We start from the raw sequence: 27451 nt of genomic DNA, 5'->3' as shown, positions 1-27451 counted from the left end.
CTTCATCCATTTAGCCTGGTCTTGCACTTTATGAGTTACTCAGTATAAGCCTAAATTGTAGATTGTAACACTCTTCAACATTGTTCATTCATACATTAATTGTGCCATATGTTGAAAAAGAAAAAAAGCTTTAAACCAGATGAAAACATTTATTGTGAAGTCAATCGATCTGACACATCATGTAGCCTAATGTGGGACAGCTAAGCATGTATTTGTGCTTATTTCTTACTCATAGTAATTCAAGTCAATATATTTATTACTAACTTTTAGCAGTGACAGGAAATTATTTCAACTATAGTACACACAACTTCATGGATGTGACGCTACAGAGTGGGATGGGGTGGGATGGAGCCTCAGTGACTGAATGAAAGCAAAACAGGCTGGTTTGATAGTAAACAGAAATTATACATCAAATGTGAATAAAATGCATAATGATATACTGTAAACAGCTGACTGTGAATGCTTAGTTTAATTATGTTTGTACTAGAGGGAATGAACCCAGTTTGGAATCTAAAACACATCAGCATTGTGTCGATAATTGATCATTTAATAAAATAATTGAATTGAATCAATCCTATTTTGAGCAGGCCAGGCGAAAAAGTAGTCCTACATTTATTTTTCTTCACATTGCAAGCTTGTAGATGTGCTATTTTCACTCTTTTTTTTTGCACAACACCATTGTGCAAAACCTTTCTTACACCATTGTGTAAGAAAAGAATGGATAGTGGCACACCATCTAAATAGTAGCATTTAGTAGATCCAAATACTATTAGTAGCTATTAGCTAATCAAAGAAATATACATGGTCAAAACTGATTACAGTGTAGTAATAGGTTGATTCACATACTGTTGGTTGAATCCCATCATATTGTCGAGCACACTGTAATGTTAGACATTAGAACTTGGCTAAAAGTATGTGCAGGGCAGGCTAGGTGGTTATAATTGATCAGTATTTAGGGTATATCAACAGACAAGAATTTTGTAGATGGCTAATTTCTGCCAAAGCAAACTCACTGATGTTCTACCTGAAACCCAAATATCAGGAGAAGTATCCCCATAGAAACACATTAATAGCCAATAATATTATTGCATTAGCATTACAGACATTCCTCCATACTGCCCTCTCCTGGAGGGAGGTTAGTTTGATGGCCTGCAGTGCCTGCTCCTCAGGGCTCAAAACAGGGCCAGAACTGGAGGTTGAGCTACTCAGACCGCAGAGCCACAGAGCCGCTCTCCGCCACCATGACACTGGTGAGGTGTCAGGGTCGGAGACAAAGCTTCCATTAGATGTCACAGGGTCACAGTCCCTCCAGGGATCAGGGAGGTCAATACGAGGCTCCTTGCTATGTCTTGACCACCAGGTTAACCTGTACAACTGTAGAAGAGAGGAGAAGAATGTTGAGATGAGAAAATATTAAAATGTAGCAATTTTGAAAATTTGAATTCTGAATTTTAGTGGCAATCTAATCAATAACACAAGCCAATGAGATGGTGAAAGGAGCATAACACTCCAGTACTTAAATCCTTACACTGGCTCCCTGTGTCAAATAATTGATTTCAAAATGCTATACTGTTGGTCTAAAGCTTTAAATGGTTTAGGGCCAATACATTTCTCATCTTGTACGATATCATGAACCATCCAGACCTCTCAGGTCATCTGGGAAAGGTCTGCTTTCTGTCCCTAAAACCAGCAATAAATGTGGGGAAGCAGCATTTAGTTTTTATGCACCACATATCTGGAACAAACTCCCAGAAAACTGCTGATCTGCTGCCACTCTTATTTCCTTTAAAAAACAACTAAAGACCTTTCTGTTTGTTGCTGCATTTGATTGAGTTTTACTTTTCTTGTTCTCTTTTCTTTTCTCTTCTGCACTGTTACTGTAACATCTTTTACTTCTTTTGTTTTGTGCATCCTAATGTTATTTTACGATTGTGTTTCCTTAGCTTGATGTCCTGTGTAAAGCACATTGAATTGCCTTGTTGTTGAAATGTGTTCTACTGATAAAACCATGCCTTGCCTAATGTCTAATGTAATTGAATTGTCCACTGATGGGGTTAGTGTGTGTGTACCGATTAATGTGCTTTAATGCTCACATGTTCTTTAGGTATTGGGGGCGTGGCCAAGCTGACAGCAACAATGACAAGGCAAGTGAGAGCCAAAAGGATGAGAGCAAAGTACAGGTAGTGAACATCAGTTATTATGGATGGCCGCAGGTCAGGCTCTCCACAGGAAGGAACAGTGTAGGTGAATTCTAGAACCATTCTGACTCCTCCCACCACCAGCCCAATCATTAGTCCCCAAAACGCACCCTAAGAGCGAATGAGAAACATAATTATATACACACACACACACACACACACACACACACACACACACACACACACACACACACACACACACACACACACACACACACACACACACACACACACACACACACACACACACACACACACACACACACACACACACACACACTCAAATACAACCATACAGATATGGTGGATCATACCAAGATGTGAATTTAACAATAAATGAGAGAAGTATGAATGTAGTGTGTGTATATATGTCACAGTACAGTATATGTCACAGTGGAAAACCAGTTAGATTGAAAAAGGTGCACTCGGTTTCACCGACGGAGGCGCCCCGCCTGAAAGTGACTTGAGCCACCGCCAAGCGAGCTTAGGCGAGTGAGACGCCGTGCCGAGCGTTGTGAAGTCACCTTCAGTCGACTCAGCGCCGTCCGAGTTATGTCCCGATAGGCACAGAATCGTAAATCATCCCCCTGGTCTAGGTACCTCCGAGACGTCATTTATTTTTTTGATCGGGGGCCCTGACCGCCGTGGGGGAACGCGGAGGAGGTGAACTCAAAGAAAACAAGCACTCCTTTTTCAATCTGACTGTTCTTTCAATCATACTGTAACATATATGTACAGTCCATGTGTGTGAGACCTGTTCATTGGCGCGTGGCCAGAAGATTGCCAGTAGAAATACAGATGTGATGGGTGGGGCTAGAAAGCTGGTCACTGACTGGATGTAATCAAAGAGTTGCCCACTATTGGATGTTTGGATGACCGGAACCCACAGTAGACTAATGACCACCAAAACCAAGATAAATACCCTGAAAACACACAGAATATTATCATTATTATTATTTCCAATTTTCTAACCATGAGATAAGGTGTACTCGTGATCTATGTACTCTGTGATACTAGAATGTTATTGTCCCACATTAGTATATTGTCCATGTTTTTCTTACTCCCACCTAAAAATTCAACCCCATAATGTCCTGCAAAACACTGTTGTATATTTTCTTTGTATTGGGATGTTTAATGCATGTAAAACTCCTCTTATTGATGTTAACACAAACCTCAAAGCATTTCTTATACCATGTGTGTGTGTGTGTGTGTGTGTGTGTGTGTGTGTGTGTGTGTGTGTGTGTGTGTGTGTGTGTGTGTGTGTGTGTGTGTGTGTGTGTGTGTGTGTGTGTATGTGCGTGCGTGCGTTTACCTCCCCACCACCATGAGCTCTCTCTCAGTAGCTTTAGGTCTTGCTCTCTTGTATAGGTCCAGTGTAAACAGAGTAGAGCTGCTGTTAAAGATAGAGGTCAGAGAGGACATCAGAGCAGCAAGCATCACTGCTATCATCAGACCACGCAGCCCTGCGGAGAAAACAACAGACACAACAACAGCAACACTAATGGCTCTTTTCCACAGTGAAGGGTAACCAAGAACGTTTCATAATATAAACTGAAACCTTCCAGAACTCGTATTGTATTTGTTTTTTTTACGTGAAAGTGAAAGGTCGTCATTAAAATCCCATAAAATAAGTGAAAATAGAAGATTGCTCTCAACGTGTCGCCTCACGATGTGTTGTGAGCTTGTAGATCTTCTATTTTAGCTATTTTAGAAAAGATCTGAAAGTATACGTTCTGAGTTCAGGGGTTAGTAAAACCTCCTGAGCATGGCCCAAATTAGGTTCTGAGAACCATATCTGAAACCGAGCCAAACAAATCCAGAACCTATGAAATACACTAGACGGTACAGTTTGGATAGTTCTTGCAGTGGAAAAGAGCCAAAATAAGCCAAAGGGAGAAAAAGAGAAATCCAGAGTGAGGTGAAGAACTGCATACTTTTCCATGTCAGAGTACAGATAATTATGGAACCCTTCCAGAACCACTGAGTCTGTCCACATTTCACTTTGCTCACCATATTGTCCATTGTCTTCTCTGACTATTTCAAATAAATGTAGTATCCTTTATAATGTCATGTTACTAAGTAACAAGGTTGTTACTTAGCAACAGCAACAAAGCAGGATTACAGCATGTAGCATGGGTTTCCAAATTTGGCAATTAATTATATATGTGTGTGTGTGTGTGTGTGTGTGTGTGTGTGTGTGTGTGTGTGTGTGTGTGTGTGTCTTACCCACAGGCATTAACTGCACCACTAGTTTAGGGTAGGCGATGTTGGAGCAGCCAACTGATGCCCCACAAACACTCTGACAAATTGCTGGGTCCACACAACCTACCTCATCTACACGCGCGCACACACACACACGCACGCACACAAGCACACACACACACACACACACACACACACACACACACACACACACACACACACACACACACACACACACACACACACACACACACACACACACACACACAATATTGAGATACAAACTTGAGATAAACCACTGACAAAATATAAAACAATATGCTCACAAAAATGTTTTAAAGCATGATACATTTCCATATTTTAATTCCAAGTTTATATTTCAATGACATGATAAAGTGTATAATTAGCCCTTAGATAGTATTGCACCAATAGTATTAAAGAGTATACCACCCTGGTACGGAATCCGTTCCCAGGTACGGTAAACAATGTTTACACTAATCAAACCAACTGGACCGGATTCAAGTCCCTGGTGTGAACATGCCCTAAAAGACCATTCCAGTCACACTTCGAAACAATAAGTATAATTTTTCCTCACCAGGAAACAGTGCACGGCTAATCATGCCTGGCATGACGATGAAGAACATTGGCAGCAGTTTGAGATATGCACCCAAAACACTTCCTCCTTTGGCATGAGAAAGAGACCTGGCTGACAGAGACCTCTGGACAATGACCTGGGGACAGAGGCCGGCAAAGATCAGTGTCAGAGAGATTATTATATTTTGTTAGGTGGTCTCAATTGTGTGGAATACCTAGCTATTGAGAAGTAATGATGATAATTTAAATGGAGTTGGACAACATATGTTCATGAGGGAAAACAACACCTGATAACATCTCCACTCACATGATTTCAATCTCAACATATAACTTCTCCCCCACTCACCTGACATCAATCTCACCTGATTAACAACTTCTCCCCCGCTCAGCTGTTACCAATCAAGCCTGATAACAACTTCTCCCTTATCTCCTCGCTTCACATCAATCAGTGAGGAATTTATACTTCACGACACGTCTACCTGTCATTTGTATATTGTATCTTACATCACCACCCCATTATCCCCCTTTTTTCCGTGTCCTTCTCCTCTATTCGTTATTTTTCAGGTTTCTGATTGGAGGTCTTCAGCGTCTTCCACCAGACGCCCACGCTATACGAACCCTCAAGCCAAAGATTCAGTGTTTCCCTCCATCATGTGGAACCTTCATCCCAACGTGCGACTGGCATCCCTGCCTCCTCACTCCCTCATCCTCCTTCATCCCCTTCACGCTCCATTCTCTCATCCCTTCATCCACTAGCTCCCTCATTCCCTACCCTTATGTCTCATTGTCCCCTTGCCCTTCATCCCTTCATCTCCTCACACCCTACTTTTCGCTCCATCCCATCCTTTCATAGCCTCCTTCACCCCTTTTTCGATTTCACTCTACTCAAGTCATCTCCACTTCAACTTTTGATAAGGTGTGGTCTTTACTCGTAAATGATGATGATAATGATGATGATCAGTATGATGATTATAATGATGGTGAATACCTGATCCATACACACCAGACCCATGTGGACAGTACTGTGAGACCAAATATCAAACCAGGCCAGGGTAAATCTCCTGTTATGGGGTGTCTTAGCAAATGGAAGGCGTCGGCACGTGGCAGGTGACACGTTGTGTTTGGAACTGTTACCGAGGGAACAGCTGAGGGATAGCGGTCCAGGAGACCCTCGTACCAACCCACCTCGTCAAATGCTGGGAAATAGACACACACACAAACAAACTGGATCAGCTCTTTCCCAGACCAGACGTAGAATGTCATTAAGAGACACTGAGCTACTTCACAGAGAAAAAGACTCAAAAACTCCAAAAAGGTATCAATAGCATTGAGTTACCTATGAACATGAGTGTGAAGGCTCCTACCACCATAATAACAGTCTGCAGGGCGTCAGTATAGATCACTGCTGTCAGACCACCTACACGCGCACACACGCACGCACGCACGCACGCACGCACGCACGCACGCACGCACACACACACACACACACACACACACACACACACAAACGCACATGCATGCTCGCATGCACACACACATGCACAGACACAAAAAAACACATAAGAGAGAAGAATTATTGGGTTTCCGCTCCTCGACATTGCAGCAACAAAAACAGCAATAAAATAATAGAAATAACTGAAAAGTGCCAAAATGAAATACAAATACTATTGCACAATGCACAATATAGCTATATGTCACTAAATCAAAAGTTATGATTTGGGTTTAGAGGTAAAACATTCTAAAATTATATTATTAAAAATGTAAAGGTAATAAGTATACTATCCACTTGTTGCAAAACAGCAGATAAGCCTGGTACTCATGCAATCATTGTATAAAGTTTTGGGACATTGCTTAATGTGGAGCCAGTGTCTATGTAGTGCATGGTATTGTACCTGCCACAGTGTAAGCAGCAGTGACCAGCAGCAGTATGCCAGTAGACAAGTACAGGTCCCAGCCTAAAGATATCTGGATGAACAATGCTCCAGAGAAGATATCTGACTGGACAAAACACACACGCATGCACGAGCACGCACGCACACATACATGTCAGATTGATTCTGATGAATCATAAGTAAGAGAAGATGCTAAGTGACGTTTTTATATAAATGAGTGCCATATATTATATGAGTACTTGTTTATGTTGTGTTTTGTGTGGCTTACAGATATCTTGGTGAAGATGTAGAGTACTAGAGAGAGAACAGACATGTAGATCCGTATTCTCTGCCCTCCAAAGCGTTTGGCAAGGTATTCAGGCATGGTCACCACGCCAGAAGAGATGTAGACGGGCACAAATATCCACCCCAGAGCCACCAGAACCCACGCTGACTGCAGGAATGTACACACAGTAAATAACATACAGTACAGTTCAGTACACAAACCCCAATACTTACCTATAGTACCCACCACTGGTCAGAAACACACACACACACACACACACACACACACACACACACACACACACACACACACACACACACACACACACACACACACACACAGGTATATACACACACAGGTATATACATAGAGAGTGTTTCGTACATTCCATTCAAAGCCCCCAACTGCAATTCCTCCTGCTGCTCCTGTGCCAGCCAGGCCAATGAATAAACCGCTTCCAACATTACTGGACATCAAAGAAGCTCCAATCTGTGGATATACAAACAATATAGAATAACACTATAGAAACTGACCATTGAACGGACTATGTGCACACCTTAAGATCAGCATACTTACAGGCCACCAGCTCATTGAACGGCCAGCTAGGAAGTATCCACCCACTGTGCTGCGATTGGCTCGCATTGATGACTGGAGGAGAAATGAGAGGTAAATATGATGCCATTGCCATAAGGTTATTATTTCAATGGTAATGTGGTGGTGAATGACGCATCCAAATACCCATGATAACAAAAATATTATATTGATACAAAATATGGCAAAGTTACAAGGGGTCCTGAATAAGAAATACAAAATAATGGATTGATCATTTCATTGGTGCTGATTCTTTTGTTGCCCTCCACTTAACTAACTTAATTATGATCACATGGACCTGTTATTACAAATTCTTCATCCTCTCCTGTTGGGTCAGAGACAAATCAGAGAAAAATCTGAGTTGCTACTACTACTTCTACTAATACTGTTACAACATCTTTACAAGTGAGATCTTACCCAGATGCCAACCACCATGACAAAGACAAAGTAGATCACAACCACAGCAATGTCAGCTGCTTCCAAGGTAAAACCGGTGGTTGGGGGTTTCGTAGTGGGCAGGATAGTGGGGATGCTGACTGTGGACAAAATATAGCAAATTTAAAGCAATACATTGCTTTGGTAGTAGTCGGGCAACTACCATTCATTTTTATTTTGTTAACCTACACAACGCAATAATAGTAGGGTTGGTCTAGGTATTATGATTCAGTATTCAGCCACATCAATACATCATTTTGCCTTTTTTCAATTGTTGATTAAAAGCTTAGGAAAAAAAGCTTTCAAGCACTGCAGGTTGGTTCTGCTGATCTTGAAATGGATGGGTACACGATAAAAATGTAAAATAAATAAAATATATATGTGCTGACAAAGATAAATACTACTGCACTAAAGCAACATTGTCTGCACAGAATCAGGAAACACTGGGAAACACACCTGTGGCTGCCATCTTGAGTCCAGAGCTCAGCTTGCTTCAGGAACCTCCAGATGTTGACTTGCTATCATGTACCGTTAACCCTGCAACTATTCTTCCAGAATTGTTTCTCAAAATATTCCTTTACTTTTCTTTAGTGGGTTTGAGACTCCCTGTGTGCGGGTGTGGATGTGGTGTGTGTGTGTGATGGTATGGATATTTCTTGTCTATCTGCAAGTGACTGTTCAGAGAGTTAATCTGTGCTGTCTCTTAAATTGTCAATCATTAATCAGTGTGTTATCAAGACAGTCAGTAAACCTGTTTCCTTAAGTCACGTATTATCACCAGGAAATACGGAGAAGTTAACCTTCTTGATGTTGTAGATAATTGCCCACACGTTTTGTGTTAGTGGGCCAAATCTTATCTATGACTTAACCTAAAATACTAAAACAATGATTATCATTCAGTTTTATTTTTACTTCATAACTAACTTTTTATACAAAAGTCGGGAACTCTCTGAGCCTGCCCCATGCAAATGCAGCCTCCCAAATGTCAGACATGTGTCCCTTTTATAGAAGAACAGGAAAACACAAATAGATGGAGGCCCCGTTGGTGGACACTGGACAGCACCATACATGGCGCGACCATTCTAGTTTTACAAATAGTTACTCTGACAGACTACCAGACGACAGGTGAAAACATGGCTTGTTTACTCCTGTGAAACAGGGGGCCTGTATAGTGAACAGATGTCCTTGACCATGAACAAGAATGTTGCTGTGTCTGTGTTAACATTCAAGTTCATATTTAGTGTGTCCACATTCTGTGAGAAAGATTGAGTCCCCGTTGGGGGAGGGGAGCCATAGGGATTCGGAGTCCATACTGTGAGAAAATGTTTTTTCCCAGGAAGGGGAGAGGTGGGGTGTCTAGAGTCAAACATGAATCTAGTTTGAGCCACAGCTCAACTAATCCACAGAGCTAGCCAGAACTGTTCAATGATGCATGTCATACTACAAACCATTAATATCAACAGCCAATTCTCTGCTGACTCATATTTGACCTACAGTACACAACAGATGTAACTTCTTTTTAGAGAACTTCAGAATTGACAAAAATGGTGACAACCACAACTGTTATTTCTGTGTTTTACGTGTTTTCCTTGAGGATATCACGAAGCCTTGTGTAAATAGAAAAAAACTGGTCTTCATTACATATCAACTCGAAAACGGGTCAATCCAGGACAATGGAAGGGTTAACTATTTTCAACCTGGTGTCGCAATTTTGGGTTTATGTAATCATACGCAAAATGTAAAAACAAAATTAAAATAATTTCCCAATTATGCTAAAATGGCTAAATTAGCCGATCTACAAGTTTGCGATGTGACATGTTGTGATATTGTAGACAAGCTATTGTCACTATTCATTGTGAGACTATTAAGTATATAAGCTTCTATATAAGTGGTTAAAAGAAGTTCATACAGCTTTCTCTGAAATAGCCTACCTGTAGAGTGGTAGGAGAGCAGATACAGATCAGAAGAAACATCAGTGTTGGAATATTCTCTGAATATCTCCACATCACAGATGTTTCAAACGTGTAAAATAATCTTACAAGTATAGCTCTTTAGGTACATTGACAAAATACAAACCGGATCACCCCATACAACCAGCGACTATTTAGAAAGGACATTCCCTGTTAATTGAACACTCTGAAATCATACTTTAATTGGATAATTACAGTCAATATACAGTATTTTGAAATTATATTCAATAATTACTGGACAGTGGTCACTCAGTGATTTGTGTCAATGGCACAGAAGTCAACTAGTGACTGTTGTATTGAATATTCTACACACATAATTACAGTTCAGTGGGACTGTCTTGCACTGCCCAGCCCCAGGCATGAAACAGTGCTCATCCATGTAATTATTTGAACATATATATATTATAGATTTATTTACTATTTCCATCTCTGAGGAACACCGTCTATAACGTGGCTGTGAAATGTGAGACAGAGCCAGCTTCATATAGTCCAATCAGATGTTTTATTAACACAACATCTGATAACATGATGACAACCTGTAACTTAATGATTTGGCTGCTAAGTACAGCTGTGGCTTAATTCTTCTTCCAGGAGAGAACACTTAGACTTAGAGTTTACTGTTGAAGATCTCACTTGAGGCTGATTCTACAAATGCCTACTAAATCAGCAGTTCTCACACTTTCAAGATTTTCAAAAAATTATCAAAAATAGCAGATGTACGAGTACGAGCATTATCATTTTCAGTGGTCCTTTGAGGAGTCCATATTCTTCAATTCCAAATGTACTTCAATGCTTAAAAACTACAAAAGAGGATCATCAGCTCATTGCCATGTCCACAGACTCTGTCAAGAGGCACATGAAACACAGTGCCTTGTGAAGTTCTGGAGTTGTAAGGCAGAATTCCCAGAGCTTACAGTAAAAGCTAAATGTATTTGACCTTCTGTAACTATACGTATCTCTGTGACTGCAGTATTTTCAAGCTGGCAGAGGTTACATTAAGGGCAAGGTTCAAGGCAAGGTTCGAGCCAGAAAATGACATGAGACTCCACTAATAGCCAAGAAGAGACAGACATGGACCACCTGTAATCAGTCCATGGACCACTAGTTGAGAAACAGTTCACTCAATGACCTGGTGACATAAGATGAAACAAATGTTCAGAACCCAAGATATCGTGATCCAAAGATTTGCTGCTCCATTCACTTTTTGTTTAACTTATTACTTAAAAAGGCTGTATCTCGGCTCCTGTGTACTTTTTTTTTTTTACCAACACCCAAGACAACAGTGGTCCCCTGGTTGTTTCTTAGTTAGGCTAGTGGTCCCTGGTTCACAATCAGTTGAAAGCCCCTGCACTAAGTGACGTGCTGTGAGCTTGTACAGTATATCTGCTATTTTTATTTGTTTTGAAAAACGCAAAAATCTAAAATGACACAGATGCTTTCCCGGTTTTAATGGGTTCAAATAAAATGTTTTACAGACTGCATCAAGTCCAGAATCATGAAACCAGCACACTTCTGACCCAACTGTTATTTCTTCTTCCAGAATTTGCTGTAATCGTCAGCCTTAAAGTCGTCTTCATAGTGGACTTCATCCTTTTTCACTGTCTTCTTTACTTCTCTCTTCTTCTGACGAGCTCTACGATCCTCCTCTGACAGAGTGGACAGGTCTACCGGCATCTGTTGACACACACACACACACACGCACGCGCAATAAAAATTGTGAATTAATAAATAAATAAATAAAAATAATGAATAAATATAGATCCATTGAAACAACAAAAAAGATCAGAAATTAACAAAATGTAACCTATAACCTGGCAATGTGTAGGACTTATATCTATTCCATAGGAGGTTGATTGGGATTGAGATATAATTGACAACTGAAGAAAAGAAAAAAAACAGCACAGTGGAACACATACTAACCATAAGTATCCGCCTTGGTTCTTTGTATCTTATATTTAAAGTGGAGCCATCAGATCTGACCAAAAGGACCGGATAGAGCCTCTCGTATTTCTGCCTGCCGCAGCGTACTATGGACGTCTTGTTGGAGTTATTCTGAGGAGTGTGTGTGTGGAAGAGAGAGGCACACACCACGGACGGACAGGGTGTGAATGGGGACACAGGCTGAGACGTGTGTGAGGGGAGAGAGAGTGCTGAGAGGGATCCAGTCCGCCTCCTGATATGATGGATACACCTGCAGGAGAGACAGAAAGACAAGATAAACCTTTATTGATCAGATCACTGGAGGGAAATGTTCAGGTGTCATAACAGTAGCAGCAAAAGCAGTGAGAATGAAACACACAAGAGGTAAAGTCGAGAATTATCAACCCAAGATAAATGAGCACACACACGCACGCTCACACACAGTGGTGGAAAAAGTACTCACATTTCTTACTTTTTTAGTATAAGTATTAGTATTAGTATTATTTTTTAATACTATTAGTTTTCATATTGTGGAGTAAAAGCACAATATTTGCCTCTGAGATGTAGAGTAGAAGTAAAAGTACTGAAAATTGTAAATACTCCAGTAAAGTAAAAGTACCTCAAAATTGTACTTATACAGTACTTGAGTAAATTTACTTAGTTACTTTACACCACTGCACACACAGAGACAGAGATATTCTACCCACAGAGAGAAAGATCAAGCCACATAGTCCAGTCAGTAGATCTCTTGCATACAGTTGTTAACTACAACTACACAGTGATCAGAAATGTAAGAATTGTTTGTGCCTAATGTCTCATCATTCAATCTGTGTAAATAAATACAATCTGAAACACGTTTCACTCAAAAAGGCTACACAGTCATCAGAAATATAAGAATATAACTTTAAAATGCTAATTATTAGTTGGATCGCATGGGTTTTCCGTTAACAAAGTCACGTTCACACAAATTTACCGTGAGAACGGAGATAGAGGCATCCAGATCTTCATTAAGGACATTTTGAGAAGAAATAAAAACGTCTAATGTTATTATTATGCATGTAACACTATGAACTCTACCGGAAATAGAAGGTCATACCGTGGAGTTCCCACATTAGTTTGTCGTACCGAAACAACGCACGTCACAATGGTTCCACATTACATTATTCTACGACACACGAGACTACTACATAATCATAATTAAGAATTTAGACGATTCTTGATGGTAAAAAATATAAACGGTGCTTTTTCGGTTGCCCCCAAATGTTAACTCGTGAGTCTTTGTGCAATGTATTAGTCCATATGTTTCAATAAAGAAGTGTTTTTTTTAATCCCGTCTGTGGCGGATTCTGTCGGAAATTCGCTGTATTCCTCAATGGGCGGTAGTGACGGGGCGCATCCGGTGAAAGCCGGTATTACACTCAATGTAAACAGGACGTAAACGAGGGGGAAACGACGGCGTTCAAGCACAGACGGGATTAAAACACTTCTTCATTGAAAAATACGGACTAATACATTGCACAAAGACTCCAAAGGGTGAGTTAACATGTGGGGCTACCGGGTAAGCACCTTTCATTTTGCATTTGTACACGTTCGGGAGAAGTACGGGCTTTACTGGTGAAAGTGCAGGACGCACTGGGGGCCGGGTGCTAGTCAAGACTATCGGAGATATAAAAAAAATCAAAAGCGATAAAATCCATCCATGATAGTCTTGATCCAAGGCTAGCATTCTGGGTGCATATCTGTAACTGTTAATATAATTTACTGTATACAAACATACTTTGATCGTGTGTCTGACTGTGTCAGGCACATGACATATATGACGTAGTCAGATGACATATCTATGGTCAGATGACATGGTCATATGACTTGTTCACAGATTCAGTTTGTGTTGTGAATGTGTGATGAGGAGGAGGTATAGCAGACACAGACATATGGTAGCAGATACAAGACTGCAAGGGTAAGGCAAGGTGCATGATTTAACTTATCAAAGTATCAAAGCGTTTTAAATGCAGATATAGTGTTCTTAATGTGCGCAGTTTGTATGTATTTATTGTCATAAAGAGCTTTGAATAGCTACTTCTGGCAGTGACGATAATATAGCCAAAGAAAGCAGTTTGCGTACAAAAAAATACATATTTTAACTGTATGATCAGACTTTTACTTTGTTTTCAAAGCACTGCTATTTTCCGAAGATGGTAACAGAACTCACATGAGGCCAATGCAATGAATAGATTAGAATATCAGCTATTCAGGGCTAAAGACACGTGTATGATTCACTATTCTTGACGGACATCGATGTTTTGTTCAGTTCAGTTAAGTTCAGGGACAAGTTCAGGCAAGCAACTATGCTATCTCATCTAAGTTGATTGAGGCTATAGTTCAGGGCAAGCATTGATACACATCGATACCTCCTGTATTTTTTCCCCAAAATGTTAACAAATTAAATATTTGGAAAATGAAGTAAAGTAAAAAATACATGATTAGAACATGCTTAAACATTCGTCAATTAAGGTCTAATATTTCTACAAATTGCTACAAAACCTGTATATCCAGTCATTTTGGGGCATAAACAAGAAATTGATCGGATACAATTAATGATGTACTGGGCATGTTCACATCATGTATACTTTACATTACTTAAGACCATTTTTCAAATATTTTATTTTTTAACGTTTTGGACAAAAAGTGCCCACCTATCCTGTATCCATTGATACGATTGATTGATTGAATACTTTATTAGAAGTTTGCATAAAAAAAGCACATGAAAGTACAGTTCAATACAAGGTCAGCTAATAGGAATTAGAAAACCCAAGAAAGCCATTGGCTTGTTTCCATTGGGGTCATTTGTACCCAATTCATAGTGACATTAACATTAACAGTGACATTAAAAAAACAGACAGATATACACTACTATGCAGAACATCATATAAGCAGTTAAAAAGAAAACAAATATGTATAGTAAACAGTTCGAGGGGGGGGGGGGGGCTAGGTTATGACTTTTACAGGGGCGAGTTTCGAATTGCAGCCACCTGGTACTCTTTTAGGGCACTTTTGAGGTAGAATAGGGTTTTACACTCCTTCACGACTTTTGGTAGGGCATTCCACATTTTGGCATTCCAACCCTAGCACATTTTGGTGGCATAACATCTGCACCAACTTCCTTGATGGATCCAGTCCGACTTGATTGTTCACTAGTTGTCTTAAAGTGAGCATGTATTTACTTAGTATAATTAACTGTAAAGTTCTCTCTCACAGCCATATGTCAGTTGTGGACTGTGAGAATGACCTTTTACAAAATGTTCTGTGCCTTTCATCTCATCTAGGTTAGCTGCTGCACCCTCACCCTTTCTGAATCTGCAGGCCACCTCTCTGCTGAGCACATCTGTTCTGGCTGAACATGGCAGGGAGAGGTCTGCTAGCAGGGCTGCTGTTGGTTTACTGGACAGCTAACATTACATCTGGTGTGTGACAACTGATTTGTACATTGATCATTTAGCCAAATTGAATCCTGTTGATAGAGAGCTACTGCTTACACGTTCACCAACATGACATTGGTGTATGACAAATTGACAATGTTCAGTCATCCAAATACCCAATGTTAACAGATATTTTCTGTTCAGATAGTTTTATTCCGATTTTTTTCAATTAAACCTAAACATCTAATGTTAGACAGAACACATTAGATTCTAATGTGTTGTTTTGTATACAATTGAATTAAATATGTAGTACTGTTCCCAACTTGTAGGATCCACGGTGTCTCTGTCTGTTCCTGATGCTGTCACCTTGCAAGAGAAATCGACAGTCAATATCAACATCGATGTCAGGTAACACAATTACATAGTGTAACTATAGCTGGCAATCATCATCATCAGCAGTAGTCACTCTCGCAATGTAGCCTGTGTCCGAAATGTGTCCATTTGCTGAGCAGTTTTTTGCAAGTTGTTGAACTGAGTTAGGTGAGAAGTCATGTAACGGTATGAATGTGAAGCAGGCTGTTGTCGGTGTTAAATAATTCTCAGCCAAACACATGATAAATTACCTGTCCTTGTGGTCCAGCTAGACTTAATGCTAATGTATTTGTTTGGAGGTCTCTCTGCCATTTTTTGAAATTGTCTTTCTGTCCTTTCCTGCAGCCCCCCTGTTAACCAGTCAACTGTCATCCAGTTCAACGTGACCTATAGCTCCACACACAACTACTCCTCCATCATCACTCTCCCTCAACAGGTAAGACTAGGCAAGACTACTAGGCAAGACTACAGTAAACACTTGAACCCTAGCATCCTTATTCTGGGCTGGCGAAGATTCTGCAAATTAGCTGATCTACCAGGTCACAACACGTCTCATTGCGATGCGTTGTGAGCTTGTAGATCGGCTGTTTTTGGCAAAGATATTTTGGTTTAGAGGTAAAAATGCCTCTCATGATCATACAGTGCATCATACTGTATTTATAGAGAGATTGAATGCTGCTGTTTATGTTGTTTAGGTGTTGTTGCCAGTGGAAACGACCTCAGTCAGTTTTGTGGTGGCAGCCCACAGGGTGGGTCAAGTGACCGTGTACCTCCTGAGCAACAACACAGACATACCGAGGTAAGCTCTCACTATAACGATCATTTTTATGATGTCATGTGTGGACAAAATCATATTATGTTATCATGATTGGTTATATCTTCTTCTTTCTTGTGTCATCATCAGATGTCCAGTTCAGTAGTGTACAGCCACGCCCTTGTCTGTATATCATGTAACCTTATTGTCAGTACATTATGTTGTTCATCTTATGTTATTCATCTTTGTGCCCTATGATACATTATATTTTACATGACTTAGAAGAGCCATGATGTATCTCCTAGGCCTGATAGCTATTGTTTATGGTACAACTTGTCCTTGTAACATGACAGACAGTCTAACCATGGTCTGATTCCTTGTGCTCCTGTCAGAGTGATTGTACCACAGGCCTGTGCGTACTCAATGTACATCTCCCTTGTGCGCTAATGTATTAAAGCACCAACACCACCACCTTCTAAGTACTGACTCTGACCCCTTTATTTCCTATTACTGATTGACCGTTGAATTCCACGACACATGGTGGTAGGGTAAACGACAATGGCAGTGGTCTTTTCAAAGCGGCGTTGAATCACTGCTGCAGAGAAATTCTCATTCACCATCAAGTTTTTGACTGTTTCGCTAGCTGTTTCTAGGGCTGTCACCATTACAAATTTAAGTTGACGATTAATTGTTACTCAAATAGTTGAGATTGACGATATAATTGTGTGTTTGGCATTGAACATATGAATATCAATTTTATTTCTGTTTGCCTTTTAGGTTTCGTAATAAAAAATTTCACAGGGCAGATATGACAAATAATTAAATATACAAAGGAATTATTGATATTTTTAATCATATTATACATGTAATATGATAGTTCATCTACAAGCTTACAACGCGTCACTTCGCGTTGTAAGCTTGTAGATCTGCTATTTCTGCTTTATTGTAATATTTGAAAATGTTCCAACATGGAAACGATTATGACGATTATGCCAAATAATTGCGATTAGATGATTATGTAATAATTGTGACAGGCCTAGCTGTTTCACCCGTCAATAACGTTGCTCATTACTACAGAGCGTGGAAATGTGAAAAGGGTCTATTGAATGGAATGCCATGGATCTTTATCACTCTTCATCTGTTCATCTCAGTATACAGTATCTAATTCATCTGAGCCACTGTTTCCTAGTGGTCGCGAGTAAATATCCCCTATTTCTGTTTCCTACATTAAAACAAATAAAATATTAAAAAATATTTTAAAAAGTTTAAACAAAAAAAAAGTCACAACCTTTCACCAATTAAAAACTATTCCAACATTTTTCAAAAGTATTCAATAAATAAAGTAAAAAAATGTAATAATTTCCATAAATAAATTAATTGCATTGTGAGCTTGTAGATCTGCTATTTTCACTAGTTTAGGTCCCGGGCAAATGTCTAGTTTCTCTTTTGGGTCTTTGAGCTAAAAACTTTGGGAACCACTGTTCTTAGCTATGTATTCATCTCTCCATCCACCCCATCGTCTTTTCCTATCTCCATCCATTCATCAGAACCTTTTATTAAACAAGTTAAAATAATTGTGAAGATGATATTGGTGTAGGGACTAAAAGACCGGGAAAGCATTTGTCATTTAGATTTGAAACACTTTAACCATTATTTTACACTTTGGCTATATATATTCAAAGATTTGCACGAATTATTTAAAAAAAAGCTCAGTGCCGCACTATGAGCTTGTATATCTGCTATTTTTGAATAGCCAAAGAAATCTTAAAATGACACGGATGCTTCCCCGGTCTTAATGGATTAACTAGCATACTGTCGTGACAGACCTATTCGGCCAGAAATGACACCGGAACAACAATCCACCCAGTCTTTTTCTTTTACAGTTTCAGTCTGACCTCAAGGATCCGTTTCCTGGTTATCCATAGCAACCTTCTGTCAATACTCAACCAGGTGATTGGATGGATCTACTTTGTTGCCTGGTCAATCTCCTTCTATCCACAAGCTTGGGAAAACTGGAAAAGGAAAAGGTAGCTTACCTACAGTATGATGGACATACTGTATACACTATCTTCTGTAGAAACATCAAGTAATTATCAGAATGGCTACAAGTATGAAGTCCAGTAGATTCTTAATTCTTGTTTGTGTGTATTACTAATACTTTGTGTGTGTGTGTGTGTGTGTGTGTGTGTGTGTGTGTGTGTGTGTGTGTGTGTGTGTGTGTGTGTGTGTGTGTGTGTGTGTGTGTGTGTGTGTGTGTGTGTGGTGTGCTACTGTATGACAGTGTTGTAGGTCTGAACTTTGACTTCTTGGCTTTGAACTTGACTGGCTTCATTGCCTATAGTGTCTTCAATGTAGGGCTTTTCTGGGTGCCTTACATCAAGGTAATTCTATATTATAAAGATACCATGTGTTAGTTTAATCAAGGTCAGCATCATAACACAGTGTTTCTCTCAGTGTTTCCTGAATTATGTTAAGGTTACATAATTTATTAACAATAAGGTAGTGGCTCCTGAACAGTCAGTATTCGGTATATTCAGACCGTGGGATCAATACAGTTTTATCCATCCATCCATCCATCCACCCCCCCTCCCTCCAACCAACCAACCAACCAACGCACCCACAAAAAAAAAATAGGTTTTTGAAAGATACCATTGTTTAATAGCTTCAAAACAAATAGATAACATAGGTCACCAGCAACTTCATCTGTATCAATCTAACTGCATGTGTGTCTTTTTCTATTGTCTATTTTTGCGTTAGGAGCTATTTTTGGACAAGAACCCTAATGGAGTCAGCCCTGTGGATGCCAATGATGTTTTCTTCAGTCTCCACGCGGTTCTGCTCTGCTTGGTCTATGTCTGTCAGGCTGCTGTATATGAGGTAGTTACATACACAGGGGTCCCACGTACCCTGGAAAACCTGCAATGTTTTGATGTAGTTTTTTTTTTTCAATTCATTAATTAGTTTAAATAAATAAGTTGCCTGTATACTAGTAATTTTTTTCCTTGCTTTCTGAAACTCAGCCACTTGGGTAGCAAGCTTGCAGTTTTAGTCAATCAACTCAAAGTGACAAGCTATTCATCTGATGAAACGACTGCTTCTTCCTTTACATCTACTGTTATCGTCGCAATGTTTCCCTACGAGAATTTGCATTGCAATGTATAATATTATTAACACAAATGACAACAAATTGACGCCCCGGTTGGAGAGAAAGAGCTGACTGTGAGGCTGGGCTGTAAGAGGGGAATATGAGCTAAGACTTTCCAATAACAAAAGATTATCCCAATCTCCAATGAATGGGTGCTGGATCCAGAAATGCAGAGATTAGAACAGAAATATCCACACACCAAATAGCTCCCATTAAGAGGATTTTATTTAATGCAATGACGTGACGTTTCGAGCTCCAAGCTCTTCCTCAGACTTCTGGTATAGACAGAAAGTCTCCATCTTAACCACATGAACCCTAGCATTCTGGGCGTTATAGGCGAAAACAGACAAACATTCTGCAGAAATAGGAGAACTTTAGATTGCTATTTTCACTATTTGATGTAAAACAAAGTATATACTGTAGGTTTAAGTGGTTAAGTGCCTATTGTCCCATTAAAAAAAACATGTGATATTGCCATCAGTCAAATCAAATCGTATGAAACAATGCATTTCATTTCACATAATGTACACATATTTTCTACACAGAAAAGCCATGTATACAAGGTACACCATGTGTGTGTAAAATATGTGTAAATGTGAATACAAAATGCGTTTGTTTGCTACAATTTGGTTCATGGCCTCATGCAACAGACGTTTTTATGTGAATCTGTAATGGGGACTATGTGTATTTAAGATGGTGACTTTCTGTCTATAAGGGGAGATCAACATGCACACTCAGAATTATTTTTGTGGTGCTGGGAGTAAATCCCCTTAGATAAAAGCTTTCACTAAAAAATGCATACTCCCGCAAACTCTTTTTTGTCTATACCAGAAGTCTGAGGTAAAGCTTGTTGCTTGAATTGTTGTCACGTCGTGGCATTAAATCAAATCCTGTTAATGGGAGCTATTTGGTGTGTGGACCATTCTGCTGTAATCCCCGAAACAATTTCCACCCATCTATATGAGTTGTATAAAAAATATGTATTGCTCTTCAAAAGAAAACATGACCAATTTATTATTTTAGTTACTTACATTTCTACAGTAAGACATTGCCAACTCGGTCTGAGTGCTCCGTCCAGTCTACGTAGTTCTCCCAATAAAGGGGAAGAGGGACATAATATCTCTTTTTCAGTTAGGGTTCATGGATGACATTTCATCAGTGGTGGAAAAAGCACTCACATTTCTTACTTAAAAGTATCAATACTGCAATGTAGAAATACTCTGTTACAAGTAAGTCAGAAATTCTGTATTTACTGTACTTGAGTAAAAGTACAAAAGTGTAGGTAACAAAATGTACTTAAAATGCCAAGTAGAAAGTACTCATGCAGAATTGAAAGTTTTAAAATATATAAAAATCTTTTGAAAATAGCAGATCTACAAGCTCATGCGATGCATTGTGAGCTTGTAGATCGGCTATTTTCAAATGGCCAAAATGTATATAGGGCTGAAATGGTTAATGTATGTATGTTTTGTACTAATAATCAAAATCTACAAAGTAACTAGTAACTCAAGTTTTCAAATAATTGTAGTGGAGTAAAAGTACAATATTTGCCTCCGAGATGTAGCGGAGTAGAAGTAAACGTACTGAAAATTGGACAGTACAGTACTTGAGTAAATGTAATGAGTTACTTTACACCAGTGCATTTCATCTCTCAAATTTGCAGAAGTTGGCAGAATTTTGCTGACCCACAATGCCTGTGGTGACAGTTCACAAGAATTGGGAATCTTGGCACTGATTGGAAATGTTGTAATAGAGTAGAAATGGGAACAGTTAAAAGTGCTTTTCTTTTACTGGTCTGAGATAATGGTCTCATTTCAACTCATAATGTTACTGCTCTATTCTAAACGGTCTAAAAAGCACATTACAATGCAGCATTATGAATATGAACATATACAGCATAAAAGTGGTTATTTTGCATACAGTAAAATGTCCTGTAAATGTCCTAGAAATGTATTTCTTGAATGAGTGGGATGTGTTTATTTATGGTATATCTGACACATGATTGTATACGAGATTGGAATGTGCATTTGTTGGTGTGAGAAAGAAAATGTTTTTGTCTCAACATAACAGCATCAGCATTAACCAGCACGGTTATATATTGAACATTGAATTGTGTGTGTGTGTGTGTGTGTGTGTGTGTGTGTGTGTGTGTGTGTGTGTGTGTGTGTGTGTGTGTGTGTGTGTGTGTGTGTGTGTGTGTGTGTGTGTGTGTGTGTGTGTGTGTGTGTGTGTGTGTGTGTGTGTGTGTGTGTGTGTGTGTGTGTGTGCAGTATGTAACCCTCTATCTTCTGTTTTCCAGAGAGGTGATCAGAAGGTGTCCAGGGTAGCCCTGATCTTGCTGGTGGTTGGCTGGGCATTTGCATGTACTAGCCTTTTTGTGGCAATAGCCCGTTTGATTACCTGGTTGGATTACCTCTACTATTTCTCTTACATCAAACTAGCCATCACTCTGATCAAGTACATGCCGCAGGTAAGCAACACCCAAGAAATGTATTAAGACTCAAGGATGATACCATTGTTGTTGTGTCTTTGTTTGTTATTGGTACTTTTGGTGTGTGTGTGTGTGTGTGTGTGTGTGTGTGTGTGTGTGTGTGTGTGTGTGTGTGTGTGTGTGTGTGTGTGTGTGTGTGTGTGTGTGTGTGTGTGTGTGTGTGTGTGTGTGCTTGCTCACTCTAGGCCTACATGAACTACAAGAGACAGAGTACTGAAGGTTGGAGTATTGGCAACGTGTTGCTGGATTTCACTGGTGGATCATTCAGTATTCTGCAGATGGTCCTGGAGTCGTACAACAACAGTAAGTAAACAGCGGCTTTGCTATATTTTATCACCTAGATATGATTTAGATTATATTTTATCACCTACTGTTGATATGATTTAGATTTAGTCAAGTATCCAAACATATTTTGCATGAGTTATTTCAAGTTCAAGGTCATCATTTGATTGAATATCCAGATGAATGTGATTTTAGTGATACTGGCCAGCAAAGTTTTCCTGACAATGTTTTGGGAGACGCTTACAGTTGTTTGTTTTATTCATTGCTCTTCATTCACTCCTGATTTGGCGATAAAGCACATAACATCCAGTATCTGACTAACATGACTAAAACAACTGTGTGTGTGAGCTGGACATTAATTCTCTCTCTCTGTCTGTCACTCTTCTTTTTTTTTTACCAGACACGTGGGATTTGATATTTGGCGATCCAACCAAGTTTGGCCTGGGTCTTTTCTCTGTGATGTTTGACATACTGTTCATGATTCAGCACTACTGTCTTTATAGACACAGAAGTCAGTATGAACCTTTGTTAGTGGAAGACGAGGAATGATTTTCTCTCTCTCTCACACACACACACACACACACACACACACACACACACACACACACGTGCGCGCAGAGAGTTATATATACTGAAGTGAACATACATCAGTATGTAGACTCACTATGCAATAAGACAGCTGGTGATCGATAGGACCAGGAGTAAGACACATTCAGATTCACACAGAGAAAGAGAAAGGTCAATAAGGGGATTATAATAACATATCATATAACATAGCCATAAGATGTTCTGTCTCCCAGAAGAATGTGAAAGAACATAAATCATACATCATGTGTGGCATGATTCAGTCCGGTTATTCAGAGCAGCTACTGCATCTCCAATACATCTTCAGTTGTGTAATGACTATTAGACAGATTTAACCATATGAACCCTACTGTCCCTATTCTGGGGGTGAACGATTGCTGAAAATAGCAGATCTACAAGCTCACAATGCGTCGCAATGCATCATTTTGTGAGGACTTTGGGGGACACCGGTTAACTAAGTATAGGGTGGTTAAAGAAACGAATACCTGCAAACATCTCACTACAGGGATTATCCAAAACATTCAGCACACAGGAAGTTGTAGGTGGACACGACCGTGTGTATTACATACTACATAAAAGGCAACCTAGACATGTGTATAGTTGAGCTGTATTTCTAACACCCTCTGATACATTTGCAGACGGGGTGACATGCATATACACAAACAGACAACCTTATTACAGTTAGTTAAGCACACATTTGCACAGCTCAGCTAATAACCCAAACCAGGGTTTGCCATCGAGGCCTTACTTTTTCGGAAGCTCATTGTAATAATTAGTTAGTTAGTTTATATAGTTTGATTCCTCAGAAGCTGTATTTGCACATACAGAATAAATGAATTTAAAGGGAACATCCACCCTAAAAAAAAGTTGATATGTTATTCCTGCAGTACATTTGTGAACGTCAAATTGTCTCTCAGAACAAGGGCGTGTCTCCAAATAGTTGCTTTGTTGACAATGAAATGGTTGAAATATCATGGAAACGGCAAATGCATCAGTGAATACATGAAATATGCAATTTTGGGATGAACTTTCTTACCACTCTGTTATCTAGCTATGTAAATGCAGCCTTTACAGCTTAAAGCCTGGCTGGCCAGTGTAGAAACCTAAAACACGTATGTTTTGCTATGTTTTTCTTTTGTATAAAAAGTGTATTTTTATATTTTCAAATGTAAGAAACTATTTTAGTCTGTGTGGGACTTTTGGATTCTCCATATTGGGACTTTTGGATTCTCTATATTGCTAATAAATCAGTTTTCGTGTTGATCTTTAAGTACTGCCTGCTATTCTTTAGGCTCTATGCCACTTAATCTTTTAGATACTGCTGTGTTCGGAAATGGTTTTACAGGGGCTCTTTTCTTTCTTCATTTATCATCTGGAATTCAGTAGTAAAACCCATGTTAGACTTTTAGTTTGATATGGTAAGTTAGTATTTCTATGGCAACTAGTTATTTTTATTGTTTGACTGACAATTGGCTGCATGTTGAAAGTCTAAAGTCACAATAAATCATTATGTGACTGCTCCCATGTTTTTACTGTAGGCTGACCAATATTTCATCCACATGTAGTTTATGGAGTTGACTTGTGGAATGATATCTTCTATCTTGGGCCAATTATTAAACTTACACTTACATGTTATTACATGTACAGTACATTCAACAGATGGAACTGAAATTATATCCAGTGTGGGATACAAGCAGTCCTTATTCATATAGATTAGAGACATAACCTTGGGACTTTCCTGAAATGTTTCACTCTTCTGCGTGTGTTGGGAGGGGGGGGGGGTGGTAATATATAAATGAAAAGACCTTCTAGAATCCAGAATATCTCCTATTAAACCTTTAGGGGGCACTGCAGGGAAGTAAATGAAGTCAGTCAGAAGAGTTATTGTTTTGTGTGGAGAAATATACAGCCAATAACAGCTGTTAGACACAGCGTGAAATACTTATACTTCACAATACTGACCTGTGGCTCGTCAAATTCTACAATGTTCATCAGTTGTTTAATGGTCAGCAAGTAAATAGAATGGATTTCCCCACATCAAATCATAGTCTATATTATCAGTCCTATCACCATTTAACATACAGAATGTCCTACAATCATTTACATTGTCTAGATTGGAAAACAATGCGGCATGGTAGTAGTGTATGGGAATATGGACCGTGAGGTGACAGTACTTTTTATAGAAATAATTTGCGAGAATTCACAAATTAAACCCAATAGGAAATCCAACAGGAAATTGATGTTTAAACTATGAGGTAACTGAGGTGCTCATTGAACAGTGGGCAAAACCAGAAAAGATGTTTGTCAATATTTTTTCTTCATTCTGTAATAAAAAATCACACCCAGTGTGAAGAGAGTGGTGCCTTTGAAAGTGTAACTGGTTGCATCCGCAACAATATGTTGTCACGTGACACGTGACAACATATTGTCACGTAAAGCTTGACCAATCAGCCGTGCTCAAACATACGGACGGACATACGGACGGACGGACATACGGACACACGGACAAAGTCAAATGTAGGAGTGGTTGGCACCACTCAAAAAGATGGCAAACCCATCCAATTAATGCTATGGTATTAATTCCAGTGTGAATCTAATGTCAAAACATATTGTCATCATGTCTGAACCTGGACTGAGTTAAAGTGTTTACATTGCATTGATCCAGCCTTTATACTGGCGTTCTTTGATCAACAACTGGCAGGGGACTAGAGCCTTAAATATGTTTCCGATTATTGACAAGCCGGAAAGGAGGGAAGTGGAATGTGGTGGTGTTATTGGTTATGATTACTATAATTAGAAATACTGTGGAGAGGCCATTTATGATAGTTGATGGTGGATGAGTGCGTGTGTGTGTGTGTGTGTGTGTGTGTGTGTGTGTGTGTGTGTGTGTGTGTGTGTGTGTGTGTGTGTGTGTGTCACACACCACACACCAGCCCAAAAACAAACATATACTTAATTCAAGATTTTAACAAGATCAGCAGCCGGATCAGTCAGCCGTATGGGAAAAAAAAGTTTTATTGCTACATCTTCATTACCAGCTGTTCTAAATGTCTTGAATATAATCTCTGGCAATAAATATGATGGCTATGAATTGTTATTGCAGTCTAACGAGCTGTAATTCATTAGGGCTCTAACAGTTCTAAACCAGAACATGCCTCCATGTCTCTGTACGGCACTGTTCCTGTGCCCACAAAGTCTGTCTCCTATTCAATGAGCAGCACAAGCTGTTTTTTTTGTTTTGTTTTAAATATCTTCATGACATCATCGCAGACTTGGCTCTCTGCTTTAACTTTTGCACGGATGTGTTTGTGTTCACCAAGTTAGACCTCATGCCGCAAGGCTGTAGAATGTTGTTAGAATTTAGTTTCAAGGATAATTTTCCCCTCTTAAGATAAACACAAAAAAGAAAAACATTTTGCGTATAGCTGCAGTTTTCAAAACACAATTGATTGCAATCTGCTAAATAACAGAAAAAGAAATGTATTAAGTTACCTAGATTTTATATTTGTTATTTTTGTATTAACAATCCGTTCAATGAACTCTGCACAATCTGTGTCTTGCAACTGTGTGTGTGTGTGTGTGTGTGTGTGTGTTTTGGGGGGGTTGGTGTGCTCAGATTAAAGCCAGTCAGAGCTTTGATTATGTTACTAAATTAGTGCAATGTGATTGAGCCAGTGTTTTCTAGCATGTTGCAAAAAGCACATAAGCCTAATTGAAAGGGAATAGTCAACTACAGAATTTGCTTTGCAGGCATGATTTCCTGTTAAACACTTAAACCCTGTATACTTTGTTGTGAGTCAAATAGCAACAAATAGCTGATCTGCAAGCTCACAACGCGTTGCAACACGATGCATTGTGAGCTTGTCGATCTGCTATTTTCGTGAATGTTAGTCAAAAATATTTTTTCTGAATGTAATGTACATGGCCAGTATAGGACCCCTCCTCTTTTTGGGTATCTACTATCTACCTATATTAAGTGAACTCTAGAATGAACATCATATTTTCATCACTCAATTTGATCCACTGACAGAGAGACATATCAGTCGAGGGCAGTAAGACATACCTGTGTTTGTGGTCTCTCCACCTCCATCTCCTGTCCTACAGTATACTGTCTGATACACCTTGCACCTTTCACCTCTTTGTCCTCCCTGCCCTTTATCCCTCTGTTCCCTCCACTTCTTCTCACTCCTTTAGTCCCCTCTCTCCCTCTATAGTCACACTGTTCACACTCAGACTGACTGACTGTGTTTGTTTGAAGTGGGAACCAGAAACCTTACCTCACCCGATATACACACACACACGCGCACACGCGTGGCATTGCGTGCACGTGCGCAGCCGC

At 39.4% G+C, this 27451-nt stretch overlaps 3 protein-coding genes across 5 annotated transcripts; 1 reads left to right on the top strand and 2 right to left on the bottom strand.

Annotated features, from left to right (window-relative positions):
• Positions 1 to 1038: 1038 nt before the first annotated feature.
• LOC311051529 (sodium/glucose cotransporter 4-like) lies at positions 1039 to 8646 on the bottom strand (the record flags this gene model as incomplete). Its single annotated transcript, XM_084066106.1, is given in 15 exon segments — positions 1039 to 1374; positions 2094 to 2309; positions 2953 to 3121; positions 3511 to 3661; positions 4425 to 4532; positions 4996 to 5131; positions 5983 to 5988; positions 5991 to 6190; positions 6331 to 6411; positions 6887 to 6992; positions 7155 to 7319; positions 7536 to 7640; positions 7728 to 7799; positions 8160 to 8278; positions 8634 to 8646. Coding segments are annotated over 15 exon segments (1983 nt in total).
• A 1984-nt stretch (positions 8647 to 10630) lies between these two features.
• Positions 10631 to 13140, bottom strand: LOC311051989 (large ribosomal subunit protein mL55-like). Its single transcript, XM_084066734.1, has 3 exons — positions 13041 to 13140; positions 12068 to 12338; positions 10631 to 11821 (listed from the first exon to the last, which is right to left on the bottom strand). Exons 1-3 carry the CDS (start codon positions 13082 to 13084, stop codon positions 11672 to 11674), a joined length of 465 nt encoding a protein of 154 aa, XP_083922860.1. The 5' UTR covers positions 13085 to 13140; the 3' UTR covers positions 10631 to 11671.
• Positions 13141 to 13580: 440 nt separating this feature from the next.
• Positions 13581 to 24375, top strand: ctns (cystinosin, lysosomal cystine transporter). Of its 3 annotated transcripts, none has more exons than XM_084066442.1 (11): positions 13581 to 13600; positions 15391 to 15528; positions 15813 to 15891; positions 16201 to 16291; positions 16551 to 16654; positions 18493 to 18636; positions 18891 to 18990; positions 19367 to 19486; positions 22054 to 22224; positions 22431 to 22548; positions 22928 to 24375. In XM_084066442.1, exons 2-11 carry the CDS (start codon positions 15465 to 15467, stop codon positions 23074 to 23076), a joined length of 1140 nt encoding a protein of 379 aa, XP_083922568.1. In that variant the 5' UTR covers positions 13581 to 13600; positions 15391 to 15464; the 3' UTR covers positions 23077 to 24375. The 3 variants fall into 3 exon arrangements, with proteins under 3 accessions (XP_083922568.1, XP_083922566.1, XP_083922567.1); XM_084066440.1 differs by lacking the exon at positions 13581 to 13600 and adding an exon at positions 13923 to 14024; XM_084066441.1 differs by lacking the exon at positions 13581 to 13600 and adding an exon at positions 13970 to 14034.
• Positions 24376 to 27451: the final 3076 nt, after the last annotated feature.

This window comes from Gymnoscopelus microlampas, assembly GCF_963454915.1.
Source record: "Gymnoscopelus microlampas genome assembly, chromosome: 9".
Lineage (NCBI taxonomy): Eukaryota > Metazoa > Chordata > Actinopteri > Myctophiformes > Myctophidae > Gymnoscopelus > Gymnoscopelus microlampas.
The sequence above is the reverse complement of the archived record's forward strand: the minus strand, read 5'-3'. Positions and strand labels throughout refer to the sequence as shown.

Excerpts from the sequence above, each read along its gene's own strand:
- LOC311051989 (XM_084066734.1), bottom strand. The coding sequence starts at position 13,084 with ATGTCCTTAATGAAGATCTGGATGCCTCTATCTCCGTTCTCACG. Across the intron at positions 12,339-13,040 it reads CCTCTATCTCCGTTCTCACG|GTGTATCCATCATATCAGGA; the intron begins GTAAATTTGTGT and ends TCTCTCCTGCAG. Across the intron at positions 11,822-12,067 it reads AACCAAGGCGGATACTTATG|ATGCCGGTAGACCTGTCCAC; the intron begins GTTAGTATGTGT and ends GTGTGTCAACAG.
- ctns (XM_084066442.1), top strand. The coding sequence starts at position 15,465 with ATGGCAGGGAGAGGTCTGCTAGCAGGGCTGCTGTTGGTTTACTGGACA. Across the intron at positions 16,655-18,492 it reads AACAACACAGACATACCGAG|TTTCAGTCTGACCTCAAGGA; the intron begins GTAAGCTCTCAC and ends TTTCTTTTACAG. Across the intron at positions 18,637-18,890 it reads GAAAACTGGAAAAGGAAAAG|TGTTGTAGGTCTGAACTTTG; the intron begins GTAGCTTACCTA and ends ACTGTATGACAG.